Source organism: Pseudophryne corroboree, chromosome 5 (genome assembly GCF_028390025.1).
Source record: "Pseudophryne corroboree isolate aPseCor3 chromosome 5, aPseCor3.hap2, whole genome shotgun sequence".
NCBI lineage: Eukaryota > Metazoa > Chordata > Amphibia > Anura > Myobatrachidae > Pseudophryne > Pseudophryne corroboree.
In genome coordinates, this window is record NC_086448.1 from 177,290,192 (window position 1) to 177,306,692 (window position 16,501).

Below are 16,501 nucleotides of genomic sequence, written 5' to 3' on the forward strand. Positions count from 1 at the left end.
AGCTGCCATAACCACCATGATCTTGGTAAACACCCTGGGTGCTGTAGCTAGTCCCAAAGGCAGAGCTTGGAACTGGAAATGTTCCTGGAGGATGACAAACCTGAGGTAACACTGATGCGACAGTGCTATCGGCACATGTAGGTAAGCATCCCGTACATCCAGAGATACCATGTAATCTCCCGGTTCCATAGCCAACATTATGGAGCGTAACGTCTCCATGTTGAACTTCGGGATCCATATGTATTTGTTCAACATTTTCAGATTTAGAATTGGTCGATATGACCCATTTGGCTTCTGGATTAGAAATATATTGGAGTAAAACCCCTGTCCCCTTTGTGATGGAGGTACTGGGACAATCACACCTGACTGCAGTAATTTTTGGACTGCTTCTTGCAGGGCATTGGCCTTCGACTCTATACGAGACGGGCTGGTGCAAAAAAAATCTTTGAGGAGGCTGCTTCCTGAATGGGAACCCATACCCCTGAGATACTACCTTCTGCACCCAAGTATCTGCTGTTGACTGCTGCCATATGTGTGCAAAAAGAAGGAGTCGGCCCCCAACCCTGGAATCCTCCAGGCGGAGGCCCGTCTCTTCAGGCTGACGGTTTCTGTTCAGGTTTGTAAGCTGGCTTTTTGCTAGCCCACTGCTTCCTACCCCTGGATTTAAACTGGGGTTGCTTAGGCTCCTCTTTAGCTTTCGCTTTGCTTTGCCAACAAAATGAGCGAAATTTTAAACCCTTGGATTTAGGGTTATAAGCAGCCGGAAATCTGACCTTTTTCGATTCAGCCTCTGATTCTAGGATATCCGATAAAGGTTTTCAAAATAATATATTACCGACAAAAGGCAATGCTTCCAATTCTTTCTTGGACTCCGCATCTGCCTTCCAGGTCCGTAGCCAAACTGCTCTGCAAGCGACGACTGTCAAGGCTGAAGCTTTAGAAGCAACTGTATCTACATCAATTGCTGCTTCTTCCAAATACTGGGCAGATTGTCTTAAACGGCAAAAACGATCCTCTTGCTCCCTAGTAGGAGAAGGGATGTCATTCTCTAGTTCCTCTATCCATTCGCCCATCGCCTTTGCTCCCCCGGCCGAAGCCATAGCAGGTCTAACCACTGCTCCTACTAGAGAAAAAATATTTTTCAAAAGGCTCTCTACCGTTCTGTCAGTGACATCATTCAATGAGGTAGATGACAGTGGTAAAGCAGATTTATGCACGAATCGCAGAACATGTGCATCTACTTTTGGAGGAACTTCTCTTTTCGAACAATCCACAGCAGGAAATGGATAATAAGAATCCCATCTCTTAGGAATCTTATACTTTTTACTGGGCGCTGCCCAAGACTCATCAATCATTTCCGTCACCTCATCTGACGCTGGGAATTCAGCTTTCACCGATTTTGTTCGTTTAAATACAGGTGTTTCAGCTTTTAACACTGTCTTGGCTGGCTCTTCCAACGAGAGAACAGCCTTTACGGCATTAATAAGTTCAGCTACATCTTCTGAACTAAAGCTCTGCCACTGATCATCATACAGAGTTGAATCTATTGTATCATCATCATCCGATGTATCATCTTGTGTAGTCTGCCACACAGACGTATCTGTCTTAGTCTTACCTGTCCCTTGGTTGCTTGTAGAGGCTAGTGGAACCAAACCATAGGAAGGGAGCTGCATATATGGGTTCATAGTGTAACCTAACCCTTGAGGTGGTGCTACCGGAGTTAACCTGTCCACTATTGAAGATAGAGTCTTTGCGAACATATTCCATGGTGGCTCTGTTGGTGGTTGAACCAACTCCTGTTTTTTACTTCGCTGAAAAGCGAAACAGTTTGCACACAAACCCTCATAAGTGACTAATTGATTCATATCAATTACCCCTGACTTACAAGATAAGCATGTTAGGGCTGTAGGAGTGCGTGATAAATTCTCCTCATCACTTTTGCCGCTCACAGACATGGTATTAACCTGTTATTGACTACACAATTTGTGACTGAAAATCACCCTATATGTCAGTATATAGAGGTGAGATCAATCTGACCACAGTGCACCTGATTTGAGGGTCAGAACAGGACTGACATTACACAGAAAAGTCAGCACACATACTAGCAGTCAGTCACATGTTAAAGCATTAGACATTGCCATATGAGAATACAACCTCCATAACAACTTATACATAAGTAGGAAAATTGTACTTCTGTTTTAACTGGTTCTTTTTCCAACATAACATGCAGAAAACACAGTACAGTATCCCATATCCAAATATTCCGAAATACGGAATATTCCGAAATACGGAATTTTTTTGAGTGAGAGTGAAATAGTGAAACCTTTGTTTTCTGATGGCTCAATGTACACAAACTTCATTTAATACACAAAGTTATTAAAAATATTGTATTAAATGACCTTCAGGCTGTGTGTAAAAGGTGTATATGAAACATAAATGAATTGTGTGAATGTACACACACTTTGTTTAATGCACAGTTATTAAAAATATTGGCTAAAATTACTTTCAGACTGTGTGTATAAGGTGTATATGAAACATAAATGCATTCTGTGCTTAAACTAGCGTCCCATCACCATGCTATCTCACTATGGTATGCAATTATTCCAAAATACGGAAAAATCCGATATCCAAAATACTGCTGGTCCCAAGCATTTTGGATAAGGGATACTCAACCTCTAATATACAGGTCTCATATGCAATAGGTACTAAAAATTAACAATGCATACTAAGAAGTAGAGAGAATTTTTAGTACTGTATACCCTGCTTCCGGAGAGCGGGATACAGGGAGACTCACCACACTTCCATATCCAAGCAAATACGCTCGTAAGACGCTGAGTGGATTCAGACGCTACTGGTGTACACTGCCGCTCTTGATAACGGATACGGACGCTCACCAACGGACACGGACGCTGAGCGACTTCCACGTGTATGCAGACGCTAAGGCCTGCGACTCGGTCTAGCGAGTCGATATACAGTATACACAACCGCAGCGTCTAAGCTGCGACCGAGTACCCTCGTGGTAGCGTCTGAGCCGGAAGTGAGGTCATTCAGTTCATGAAACAAGAGACACGCGGGAACTGGCCATGAACTCGGAGGAGGGGCGGCCAGGAGAGCGACTGAATCCCCCTGTTGACTTAAACTCCCAGGATCGCGGCCTCTACCTAGTCCTGGCGCCTATGATCCCAGGAGCGTAGCGCTGTCGCACTCTAGATGTTCGGCGCATCAACACACTGTTTGTAGTCTCCACCAAATCAGTGTAGCTGTGTCCTGACCCCTCTAGTAAGAGGAAGTCCATAGACTCACCGTCTCGCCATGCTCTGGCCACAGCCTGGTTACGTCTGCTGGACCTGCTAGAACATCCGACACAGACGTCCGTCGAGACAGCACTGATACCCGAAGGTAAGCGTTGCTGCGACCCGGTGGGGAGTTGTTGGAGCGACTCTTTCTAGAATGCGTTTAAGATGCTGTTAAGATAAGTCGCTCAAGAAAACAATATAGTAAGAATAAAATAATAAAAACTTGAGGCTGCTCTCACAGCAGCCCTATGACCATGCGGCTTCCTGCCGCACCAATCAAAAAACTGATCTGACTGAGTCAGTGGGCGGGACTATATGGTGAAGGCCCCAATGCATCCTGGGAGGCCAGAAAGCTTGTGACCGTGTTGGTGCCATTTTCGCTGTCGCTCGACAATATCCCAATGTTATCCTGTGGACCCAGCCAGAGAAAACAAACATAGTATTATGAAGAACTTTGGCCCTTATTCACAGTTGTTGGCAAAACAAAAAGTAAGCAACTGGGCAAAACCATGCTGCACTGCACGTAGGGCAGATGTAACATGTGCAGAGAGATTTTGGTGGGGGGTGTTCAAACTGAAATCTAAATTGGAGTAGAAATTAGGCAGCCAGTATTTAACCTGCACAGAAACAATATAACCCACCCAAACCTAAATCTCTCTGCACATTACATCTGCCCCACCTGCAGTGCAACATGGTTTTGCCCAATTGCTTACTTTTTTGGTTTGCTAACAATCCTGAATAACCCCCTTTGTACAGAAAGGGTTATAGGATCCAACAGAACACAGGTTCTCAAACTCGGTCCTCGGGACCCCCAAACAGTTGCCGTTTTCCAGGTCTCCACGCAGAATTGTAAGTTAAATAATGAGCTCCACTTGTGGATCTTTAAAAATGTGCCAGTGAGTAATGATTATACCTGTGAACCAGCTGGCTGCTCTGGAAACCGTGAACTGTGGGGGGTCCTGAGGACTGAGTTTGAGAGCCTTTGCAATAGAATGAATGGAACAAACATGTGATTGATAAAACAAAGATCTCTCTAAAAAAGAATGTATGTTTAAATATTAAAACAAATAATGAGAGCAGAAATAAACTGTATAGCTCTGCCATTTTATTTCCAAGTTTTAAAGCTTTGCAACATGTAGGAACATTATAGGAATAGAAAATAAAAGCTATATTGGTAGAACTCTTACCGGCTTTTCTTTTGTATCTGGTAATGACAAAGTAGGACACGATGTATAAAATGGTGAACATAAGAAAACAGATCTGAGGATAAAGAAAAAAAGGAGTATGGTAAACAACGGCAACAATAGAGATGTATTAAAAATTAGGGATGTGACAGAAGAAAAACAATTTATTATTTTTGAGTTAAATGAAATCCTAGGAGGGAAATTCAATGTTTTTTCGCCACAGCTGCCACTAGATGGCGCTCAACACAGAAATTCAATTGTTGCTCCGTTTGGTCGGGAATGGCTACAGGAAGACATTTCAGCTCACAGCCGGCAGAGGTAGAAAATTGAAATGTGCGAAACGTCATTTGTTTGGATGACGAAAAAGCACTTTTCATACAGCGTCCATTATTTTACTAGCGTTTAGCCACTTAACACACAGGTAAACACGGTCTGTTTGGGAGCAACGTGCGAAACTATTTTTTAAAGAAAAATCACCCCATAACCTCCTGTCACTTTAGAGGGAAGATTGGACATGAAAAACAACTGAATCACCCCCCTAGTGTCAATAGCCCAGGATCATGTCTTAAGGACCCTACACACTGGGAGATTTTAGCGATGCTATTGACCAACAATATTAGCGTTGGACGATTTTTTTTTCCACCAACGATTTTTGCCTACACACTGGACGATATCGATGGACGATTTGGACGATATGAGAGTACATACATCTAGATCGTTCAAATTAACTTGCATGTATAACGGAGGAAAGATCAACGATGAACGATCGTGGGGCCGCGCATCGTTCATTTTTGATGCATACACACTGACTGATATGAACCAACGATATCGTAAATATCTATCATCGTTATCGGCAAGTGTGTAGGGCCCTTAACTGGCAGAGAATAGAGATGAACCTCAAAAATTAAATGAGACCAATGCTTTCCAGAGGAACCCCCTTCCTCTATTATAGTATATACAGCAGACCATACACAATCCTGTTCTACAAAAGTGCGGCTTCCCTTGCCGGGGGCCCACACAGCAGACTTTCCGAGTGTCCTCCATTCCTCCCAAAGGGGGGAAGGGGGGTTAGCTAGGGCTATAAGTGGAACCGGTAATGTGTTATTTTACCATTTCAACATAACCAGATTTCAAAGTATAGCCGCTGTAAATATTTTCAAAGTTGCACCAACAAGCCAGTTTGGACAAGTAATGCAGCAGGGGTTTGGTGTGACACGGTGATCTTATGTGGTAATCTCTGCCAACAGGGTCACTGGGGCAGATGTATTAAGCCTGGAGAAATGATAAAGCAGTGATAAGTGGAAGGTAATAAAGCATCAGCCAATCAGCTACTGTCATTTTTCAAACCCGTAATGACTGGCTGGTGAATTATCACCTTCCAATTATCACTGCTCTATCACTTCTCCAAGCTTAATACATCTGCCCTATTGTGTGATCACTACAAATTCTAACAGAAATATCTTGCATATTAAACATAGGACACGTTGATTAAAAGTTGCAATGACAATTTACAATACAAACGTCCACCTTGCTGGGTTATTGCCTCCACTATCCATTATTAGGGGCCCTAAGGTCTGCTCTAGATTGTACACTAGGCTCTTTATGCACCAGTTGGAGATAATTGTACTCTGTTAACAGTTTGGTTTTGTCTTTATAATGATAACTACTTTAAAACAACAGGATGACTTACATAGAATCCACCAATGACAGCAGTTTGTAGGCTATTACATTAACCCCAAGGCCTTTATTTGGTACCAAGTTACCGCCGTACAGAGACTATTTAATCATCCACATCAGTTTCTGCGCCAATGTAGTTTACAGCTTAAGGGCCTAATTCAGCATGGATTGCAAAAGCAAAATCTTTCTCTAATGGGCAACACCATGGGGGTAATTCCAAGTTGATCGCAGCAGGAATTTTTTTAGCAGTTGGGCAAAACCATGTGCACTGCAGGGGGGGCAGATATAACATGTGCAGAGAGTTAGATTTGGGTGCGGTGTATTCAAACTGAAATCTAATTTGCAGTGTAAAAATAAAGCAGACAGTATTTACCCTGCACAGAAACAACATAACCCACCCAAATCTAACTCTCTCTGCACATGTTATATCTGCCTCCCCTGCAGTGCACATGGTTTTGCCCAATTGCTAAAAAACTTGCTGTTGCGATCAACTCAGAATTACCCCCCATGTGCACTGTAGGTGGGGCAGATGTAACATGTGCAGAGAGTTAGATTTGGGTGGGGTGTGTTCAAACTGAAATCTAAATTGTAGTGTAAAAATTAAGCAGCCAGTATTTACTCTGCACAGAAACAAAATAACCAACCCAAATCAAAATCTCTCGGCACGTCGCATCTGCCCCACCTACAGTGCACATGGTTTTGTCCATTATAGAATGATTTTGCTTTTGCAATCCATGCTGAATTAAGGAGTGGTCTTCAGTATACCGCCTGCCGGGATCCCGGCGACCAGCATACCAGCGCCGGGATCTCGACCGCCGGCATATTCTCCCTCTTGGGGGTCCATGACCCCCCCGGAGGGGGAATAAATAGTGCAGTGTGCCACCGTACCCGCAGCATGGCGAGCGCAGCGAGCCCGCAAGAGGCACATTAGCACTCCTCCAGCTGTCACTATGCCGGCGGTCAGGATCCCGGCACCGCTATGCTTGTCCCCGGGATCCTGACCACTTATACTACACCCGAATTAGGCCCTAAATTTCCCACCATACACACAGATTACTCTTTTTGTAAGCAGCCAATTAACCTACCTATGGTCTCAGCTTATAAATGCACGTTTGTACAGAAGAGTAACTGTGAAAGCAGCATTGGTATGTATTTATGGCATCTTATATGGGTATGACTTATTAGGAAACAATTCTAGGTTGAAGTTGTTTCTACGATTCTGACGATCCCATATGGCTTGTCTCTGGATTACTACATAAGGAGGTGTCGCTGCATCATATGTGCATCTGTCTCATGAAGACCATATTTTTTTATACATGGAAAGCCAATGCTTTAGCATCAATAGTGCAAATACCACCTACACGTCCCTTATGGAAACCACTGTTGATAGATACCTTACTATATGGGCTCAATCAAATCAGATAAGAGTCAGAGCGGCTGTATGCCACATTTACAATACCTCTGGACACGCAGATTTTTGTTCATAGTCCAATAGGGCTAAATACAAAATTCTGCAAGACCAGGATGAGATCTGGCCTAGAGGGGGGCAAGTTGCGGTGTCAGCGTTTCTACGTCATTGCAACAGCATATCTCCTATTTTGTACTTAACACATTGAGCCCCACGTGAAACTTTTCCACAGACATCGTAAACACCCAAGTTCTTTAAAAGTATTGTGGTTAGAGTCCCCTCTGAGGGTTTCATAAGCATACTGAACACACAACTGTGCCCTGGCACCCCAGCATGGTTGGGGGAAACCTCAGTGTGATCTCTGTATGAGGTATGGTACAATGGGGGTAATTCAGACTGGATCGCTGCCGCAGTCTGATTTTTTTTGTGGAGTGCACAAGCACAGAGGCTGCACTGTGCGTGCGCACCCCGGGAGCCCTGTGAGATGCTTAAAGCATCTCAGGGATGCGATCACCTCTGCCTGATTGACAGACAGAGGCGGTCGCGGGGCAGGAGGGGATGCACCAAATGCGTTAGAATGCCGTTGGCGGGTCGCAGTATGGACAACGCAGGCGTGTCTGGACAGTTGGGGGGTGGGCCGCGGTGGCTGCGTGACATCACAGGAGCTGTGCAGGCAGGGAGCTACTCACTGGGTGCGAAAGCATCGCCGCTGTGCAATGCTTTTGCGCACATGTGGGGGGGGGGGGGTTTGGCCTGACATGCGTGTCAGAGAAACTGATCCTAGATGTGCTAAATTTAGCACATCTACGATCAGATCTGAATTAGGCCCAATGTACTACGTATATCTATATGTCCGATATCTCACAAATGAAGCAACCTGTAAACACACCTCCAGAGGAGTATTAGGATGGGCTGCAGAGATAAGTGTCACAGGTGTAAAGCTCTGGGATGTGGCTCTATTATTACTACACTAGCTCCTCACTCGTATAGTTATATTGTCAGTGGCGTTTCCTGTGAGAGCTGTTCCAGCCTCTTGTAGCCATTACGATGTACATGGCTGATCATTACGTCTATAAGTATACCTCCCAACATGACCCAGGAGGAACACAATGCTCTGCTCCTGGACTTTTCTCTTAATGTATGATTGTCTGCATCTGTGTTGAACAGGTTACTGGATAAGAAAGGTGTTTCAGCACAGCCGTCGGCAATCATAAATTAAGAGGGAAGTCCAGGAGCAGAGCATTCTGTCCCTCCTGGAGAAGGTCATGTTGGGAGGTATGTATAAGGGCTAATTAACAAGAATAACTGCTAATACAAAATAAGATTTTAAAATTACCAGTAAATCTTTTTCTCCTAGTCCGTAGATGATGCTGGGGACTCCGTAAGGACCATGGGGATAGACGTGCTCCGCAGGAGACATGGGCACTAAGAAAGAACTTTAGGTATGGGTGTGCACTGGCTCCTCCCTCTATGCCCCTCCTCCAGACCTCAGTTAGAGAAACTGTGCCCAGAGGAGACGGACAGTACGAGGAAAGGATTTTAGTTAATCTAAGGGCAAGATTCATACCAGCCCACACCGTATAACTTGGGATATACGAACTAGTTAACAGTATGAAACAACACAGCATCAGTCCGAGACAAGAGGAAACTGTAACATAACCCTTATGTAAGCAAACACTATATACAAGTCATGCAGAAGTAGTCCGCACTTCGGACGGGCGCCCAGCATCCTCTACGGACTAGGAGAAAAAAAAGATTTACCGGTAGGTTTAAAATCTTATTTGCTCTTACGTCCTAGAGGATGCTGGGGACTCCGTAAGGACCATGGGGATTATACCAAAGCTCCCAAACGGGCGGGAGAGTGCGGATGACTCTGCAGCACCGATTGAGCAAACATGAGGTCCTCCTCAGCCAGGGTATCAAACTTGTAGAATTTTGCAAAAGTGTTTGAACCCGACCAAGTAGCAGCTCGGCACAGCTGTAATGCCGAGACCCCTCGGGCAGCCGCCCAAGAAGAGCCCACTTTCCTGGTGGAATGGGCCTTTATTAATTTTGGTAACAGCAATCCAGCCGTCGAATGAGCCTGCTGAATCGTGTTACAGATCCAGCGAGCAATAGTCTGCTTGGAAGGCTGCATACAGCCTTGTTGGCTGCATACAGGACAAACAGTGCTTCTGTTTTCCGGACCCTAGCTGCTCTGGCCACGTAAATTTTCAAAGCCCTGACCACATCAAGGGACTCTGATCCTTCAAGTCTCGCGTAGCCACAGGCACCACAATAGGTTGGTTCATATGAAAAGACGAAACCACCTTTGGCAACAATTGAGGACGGGTCCGAAATTCTGCTCTATCCATATTGAAAACGAAATAGGGGCTTTTATGAGACAAAGCCGCCAACTCCGACACTCGCCTAGCCGAAGCCAAGGCCAACAACATGATCACTTACCAAGTGAGATATTTTAACTCCACCGTTTTAAGTGGTTCAAACCAGTGTGACTTAAGGAAACTCAACACCACGTTCAGGTCCCAAGGTGCCACCGGAGGTACAAAAGGAGGCTGAATATGCAGCACTCCCTTCACAAAAGTCTGTACTTCTGGGAGAGAAGCCAATTCCTTCTGAAAGAAAATGGATAGGGACGAAATCTGAACCTTAATGGAGCCTAATTTTAGGCCCAAATTCACTCCAGTCTGTAGGAAGTGAAGGAAACGGCCCAGATGGAATTCTTCCGTAGGAGCATTCCTGGCCTCACACCAAGAAACATATTTACGCCATATTCGGTGATAATGTTTAGCTGTCACGTCCTTCCTAGCCTTTATCAGAGTAGGAATGACCTCATCTGGAATGCCCTTTTCCGCTAGGATCCGGCGTTCAACCGCCATGCCGTCAAACGCAGCAGCGGTAAGTCTTGGAACAGACAGGGCCCCTGTTGTAACAGGTCCCGTCTTAGAGGAAGAGGCCACGGATCTTCCGTGAGCATTTCCTGCAGATCCGGATACCAAGCCCTTCGTGGCCAATCTGGAACAATGAGAATGGTCTGTACTCCTCTTTTTCTTATTATTCTCAACACCTTGGGGATGAGAGGAAGAGGAGGAAACACATAGACCGACTGGAACACCCACGGTGTCACGAGGGCGTCCACTGCCACCGCCTGAGGGTCTCTTGACCTGGCACAATACCTCTGTAGTTTTTTGTTGAGGCGGGACGCCATCATGTCTATCTGGGGCAGTCCCCACCGACTTGCAATCTGTGCGAAGACTTCCTGATGAAGTCCCCACTCTCCTAGATGTAGATCGTATCTGCTGAGGAAGTCTGCTTCCCAGTTGTCCACTCCCGGAATGAACACTGCTGACAGTGCGCTTACATGATTTTCCGCCCACCGAAGAATCCTGGTGGCTTCCGCCATTGCCACTCTGCTCCTTGTGCCGCCTTGGCTGTTTACATGAGCCACTGCGGTGATGTTGTCTGACTGAATCAGAACCGGTAGGTAGCGAAGCAAAGTCTCCGCTTGACTAAGGGCGTTGTATATGGCCCTCAGCTCCAGGACGTTGATGTGAAGACAAGTCTTCTGGCTTGACCAAAGAACTTGGAAGTTTCTTCCCTGTGTGGCTGCTTTTATGAGGAGATCATCCAAGTACGGGTTAATTGTGACACCCTGCTTGCGCAGGAGCACCATCATTTCCGCCATTACCTTGGTGAAAATCCTCGGGGCCGTGGAAAGCCCAAACGGCAACGTCTGAAATTGGTAATGACAATCCTGTACCGCAAATCTCAGGTACGCTTGATGAGGTGGATATATGGGAACATGAAGGTATGCATCCTTTATGTCCAGGGATACCATAAAATCCCCCCCTTCCAGGCTGGCGATGACCGCTCTGAGCGATTCCATCTGCTCCTGGGAACTAGCTGTGGTTGGCAGCTTTTTTCCTCTGCCATTACCTTTGGCAAGAAAGGACGATCCTCGTACTCTCTTGTTTTTATTGGCCCGAAAGGACTGCATTTGATCATGTGGCGCTTTCTTAGGCTGTGAGGGAATATAAGGCAAAAAAAATAAGATTTTACTCACCGGTAAATCTATTTCTCGTAGTCCGTAGTGGATGCTGGGAACTCCGTAAGGACCATGGGGAATAGACGGGCTCCGCAGGAGACTGGGCACTCTAAAAGAAAGATTAGGTACTATCTGGTGTGCACTGGCTCCTCCCTCTATGCCCCTCCTCCAGACCTCAGTTAGGATACTGTGCCCGGAAGAGCTGACACAATAAGGAAGGATTTTGAATCCCGGGTAAGACTCATACCAGCCACACCAATCACACCGTATAACTCGTGATACTATACCCAGTTAACAGTATGAAATATAACTGAGCCTCTCAACAGATGGCTCAACAATAACCCTTTAGTTAGGCAATAACTATATACAAGTATTGCAGACAATCCGCACTTGGGATGGGCGCCCAGCATCCACTACGGACTACAAGAAATAGATTTACCGGTGAGTAAAATCTTATTTTCTCTGACGTCCTAGTGGATGCTGGGAACTCCGTAAGGACCATGGGGATTATACCAAAGCTCCCAAACGGGCGGGAGAGTGCGGATGACTCTGCAGCACCGAATGAGAGAACGCAAGGTCCTCCTCAGCCAGGGTATCAAATTTGTAGAATTTTGCAAACGTGTTTGCCCCTGACCAAGTAGCTGCTCGGCAAAGTTGTAAAGCCGAGACCCCTCGGGCAGCCGCCCAAGATGAGCCCACCTTCCTTGTGGAATGGGCTTTTACTGATTTAGGATGCGGCAATCCAGCCGCAGAATGCGCAAGCTGAATTGTGCTACAAATCCAGCGAGCAAGTCTGCTTAGAAGCAGGGGCACCTATTTTGTTGGGTGCATACAGGATAAAAAACGAGTCAGTTTTTCTGACTCCAGCCGTCCTGGAAAAATAAATTTTTAAGGCCCTGACTACGTCCAGTAACTTGGAATCTTCCAAGTCCCTAGTAGCCGCAGGCACTACAATAGGTTGGTTCAAGTGAAAAGCTGATACCACCTTAGGGAGAAACTGGGGACGAGTCCTCAATTCTGCCCTATCCATATGGAAAATCAGATAAGGGCTTTTACATGACAAAGCCGCCAATTCTGACACACGCCTGGCCGAAGCCAAGGCCAATAACATGACCACTTTCCACGTGAGATATTTCAGATCCACAGTTTTAAGTGGCTCAAACCAATGTGATTTCAGGAAACTCAACACCACGTTGAGATCCCACGGTGCCACAGGAGGCACAAAAGGGGGCTGAATATGTAGCACTCCCTTTACAAAAGTCTGAACTTCAGGCAGTGAAGCCAGTTCTTTCTGGAAGAAAATCGACAGAGCCGAAATCTGGACCTTAATGGAACCCAATTTTAGGCCCATAGTCACTCCCGACTGTAGGAAGTGCAGAAAACGACCCAGCTGAAATTCCTCTGTTGGGGCCTTCCTGGCCTCACACCACGCAACATATTTTCGCCAAATACGGTGATAATGGTTTGCGGTTACTTCTTTCCTGGCTTTTATCAGCGTAGGAATGACTTCCTCCGGAATGCCCTTTTGCTTTAGGATCCGGAATTCAACCGCCATGTCGTCCAACGAAGCCGCGGTAAGTCTTGGAACAGACAGGGCCCCTGCTGTAGCAGATCCTGTCTGAGCGGTAGAGGCCATGGGTCCTCTGATATTATTTCTGTAAGTTCTGGGTACCAAGCTCTTCTTGGCCCATCCGGAACCACGAGTATCGTTCTTACTCCTCGTTTTCTTATTATTCTCAGTACCTTTGGTATGAGAGGCAGAGGAGGGAATACATAAACCGACTGGTACACCCACGGTGTCACTAGAGCGTCCACAGCTATTGCCTGAGGGTCCCTTGACCTGGCGCAATATCTAGTTTTTTGTTTAGGCGGGACGCCATCATGTCCACCTGTGGCCTTTCCCAACGGTTTACCAACAGTTGGAAGACTTCTGGATGAAGTCCCCACTCTCCCGGGTGTCGGTCGTGTCTGCTGAGGAAGTCTGCTTCCCAGTTGTCCACTCCCGGAATGGACACTGCTGACAGTGCTAAGACGTGATTTTCCGCCCATCGGAGAATCCTTGTGGCTTCTGCCATCGCCATCCTGCTTCTTGTGCCGCCCTGTCGGTTTACATGGGCGACTGCCGTGATGTTGTCTGATTGGATCAGTACCGGCTGGTTTTGAAGCAGAGGCCTTGCCAGACTTAGGGCATTGTAAATGGCCCTCAGTTCCAGAATATTTATGTGTAGGGACGACTCCTGACTTGACCAAAGTCCTTGGAAATTTCTTCCCTGTGTGACTGCCCCCCAGCCTCGAAGGCTGGCATCCGTGGTTACCAGGACCCAGTCCTGTATGCCGAATCTGCGGCCCTCTTGAAGATGAGCACTCTGCAGCCACCACAGTAGAGATTCCCTGGTCCTTGGAGACAGGGTTATCAGCCGATGCATCTGAAGATGCGATCCCGACCACTTGTCCAAGAGGTCCCACTAAAAGGTTCTTGTATGGAACCTGCCGAATGGAATTTTGCTTCGTAAGAAGCTACCATTTTTCCCAGGACTCGTGTGCAGTGATGCACCGATACCTGTTTTGGTTTCAGGAGGTCTCTGACTAGAGATGACAGCTCCTTGGCTTTCTCCTGCGGGAGAAACACTTTTTTCTGTTCTGTGTCCAGAACCATCCCCAGGAACAGTAGGCGTGTGGTAGGAACCAGCTGTGACTTTGGAATGTATAGAATCCATCCGTGCTGTTGTAGCACTTCCCGAGATAGTGCTACTCCGACCAACAACTGCTCCTTGGACCTCGCCTTTATAAGGAGATCGTCCAAGTACGGGATAATTAAAACTCCCTTTTTTCGAAGGAGTATCATCATTTCTGCCATTACCTTGGTAAAGACCCTCGGTGCCGTGGACAGTCCAAACGGCAGTGTTTGGAATTGGTAATGGCAATCCTGTACCACAAATCTGAGGTACTCCTGGTGAGGATGGTAAATGGGGACATGTAGGTAAGCATCCTTGATGTCCAGGGATACCATGTAATCCCCCTCCTCCAGGCTTGCAATAACCGCCCTGAGCGATTCCATCTTGAACTTGAATTTTTTTATGTATGTGTTCAAGGATTTCAAATTTAAAATGGGTCTCACCGAACCGTCCGGTTTCGGTACCACAAACAGTGTGGAATAGTAACCCCGTCCTTGTTGAAGTAGGGGCACCTTGACTATCACCTGCTGGGAATACAGCTTGTGAATTGCCTCTAGCACAGCCTCCCTGCCTGAGGGAGTTGTCGGCAAGGCAGATTTGAGGAAACGGCGGGGGGGAGACGCCTCGAATTCCAGCCTGTACCTCTGAGATACTACTTGAAGGATCCAGGGATCCACCTGTGAGCAAGCCCACTGATCGCTGAAATTTTTGAGGCGGCCCCCCACCGTACCTGGCTACGCCTGTGGAGCCCCCGCGTCATGCGGTGGACTCAGAGGAAGCGGGGGAAGAATTTTGATTCTGGGAACTGGCTGACTGGTGCAGCTTTTTCCCTCTTCCCTCGTCTCTGTGCAGAAAGGAAGCGCCTTTGACCCGCTTGCTTTTCTGAAGCCGAAAGGACTGTACCTGATAATACAGTGCTTTTCTTAGGCTGTGAGGAAACCTGAGGTAAAAAAATTTCTTCCCAGCTGTTGCTGTGGATACGAGGTCCCAGAGACCATCCCCAAACAATTCCTCACCCTTATTAGGCTCTATGTGCCTTTTAAAGTCAGCATCACCTGTCCAGTGGCGGGTCTCTAATACCCTCCTGACAGAATGGACATTGCATTAATTCTGGATGCCAGCCGGCAAGATATCCCTCTGTGCATCCCTCATATATAAGACGACGTCTTATGTTCGCAAAATAGTATCCCTGTTTGACAGGGTTACAGACCACGCTGCAGCACTATCTGCAGGTCTCAGTCTAGTACCTGAGTGTGTAAATACAGACTTCAGGCTAGCCTCCTGCTATTTATCAGCAGGTACCTTCAAAGTGGCCGTATCCTAAGACGGCAGTGCCACCTTTTTTGACAAACGTGTGAGCGCCTTATCCACCCTAGGGGATATCTCCCAGCGTAACTTATCCTCTGGCGGGAAAGGGTACGCCATCAGTAACTTTTTAGAAATTACCAGTTTCTTATCGGGGGAACCCACGCTTTTTCACACTTCATTCACTCATTTGATGGGGGAACAAAACACTGCCTGCTTTTTCTCCCCAAACATAAAACCCTTTTTTAGTGGTACTTGGGTTAATGTCAGAAAATAAGAATTTACTTACCGATAATTCTATTTCTCGGAGTCCGTAGTGGATGCTGGGGTTCCTGAAAGGACCATGGGGAATAGCGGCTCCGCAGGAGACAGGGCACAAAAAGTAAAGCTTTAGGATCAGGTGGTGTGCACTGGCTCCTCCCCCTATGACCCTCCTCCAAGCCTCAGTTAGGTACTGTGCCCGGACGAGCGTACACAATAAGGAAGGATTTATGAATCCCGGGTAAGACTCATACCAGCCACACCAATCACACTGTACAACCTGTGATCTGAACCCAGTTAACAGTATGATAACAGCGGAGCCTCTGAAAGGATGGCTCACAACAATAATAACCCGATTTTTGTAACTATGTACAAGTAATGCAGATAATCCGCACTTGGGATGGGCGCCCAGCATCCACTACGGACTCCGAGAAATAGAATTATCGGTAAGTAAATTCTTATTTTCTCTATCGTCCTAGTGGATGCTGGGGTTCCTGAAAGGACCATGGGGATTATACCAAAGCTCCCAAACGGACGGGAGAGTGCGGATGACTCTGCAGCACCGAATGAGAGAACTCCAGGTCCTCCTTAGCCAGGGTATCAAATTTGTAGGATTTTACAAACGTGTTTGCCCCTGACTAAATAGCCGC

At 46.5% G+C, this 16,501-nt stretch overlaps 1 protein-coding gene across 4 annotated transcripts in view; it reads right to left on the reverse strand.

The window, feature by feature from the left end:
* Window positions 1-16,501, reverse strand: part of LMBR1 (limb development membrane protein 1) — a 592,458-nt gene that overhangs the window by 545,173 nt on the left and 30,784 nt on the right. For all 4 annotated transcript variants that reach the window (XM_063921898.1, XM_063921896.1, XM_063921899.1 and 1 more), the window contains exon 2: window positions 4,484-4,556. In XM_063921898.1, the coding sequence (XP_063777968.1) occupies window positions 4,484-4,556 (73 nt within the window). The remainder of the gene's footprint in view (window positions 1-4,483; window positions 4,557-16,501) is intronic.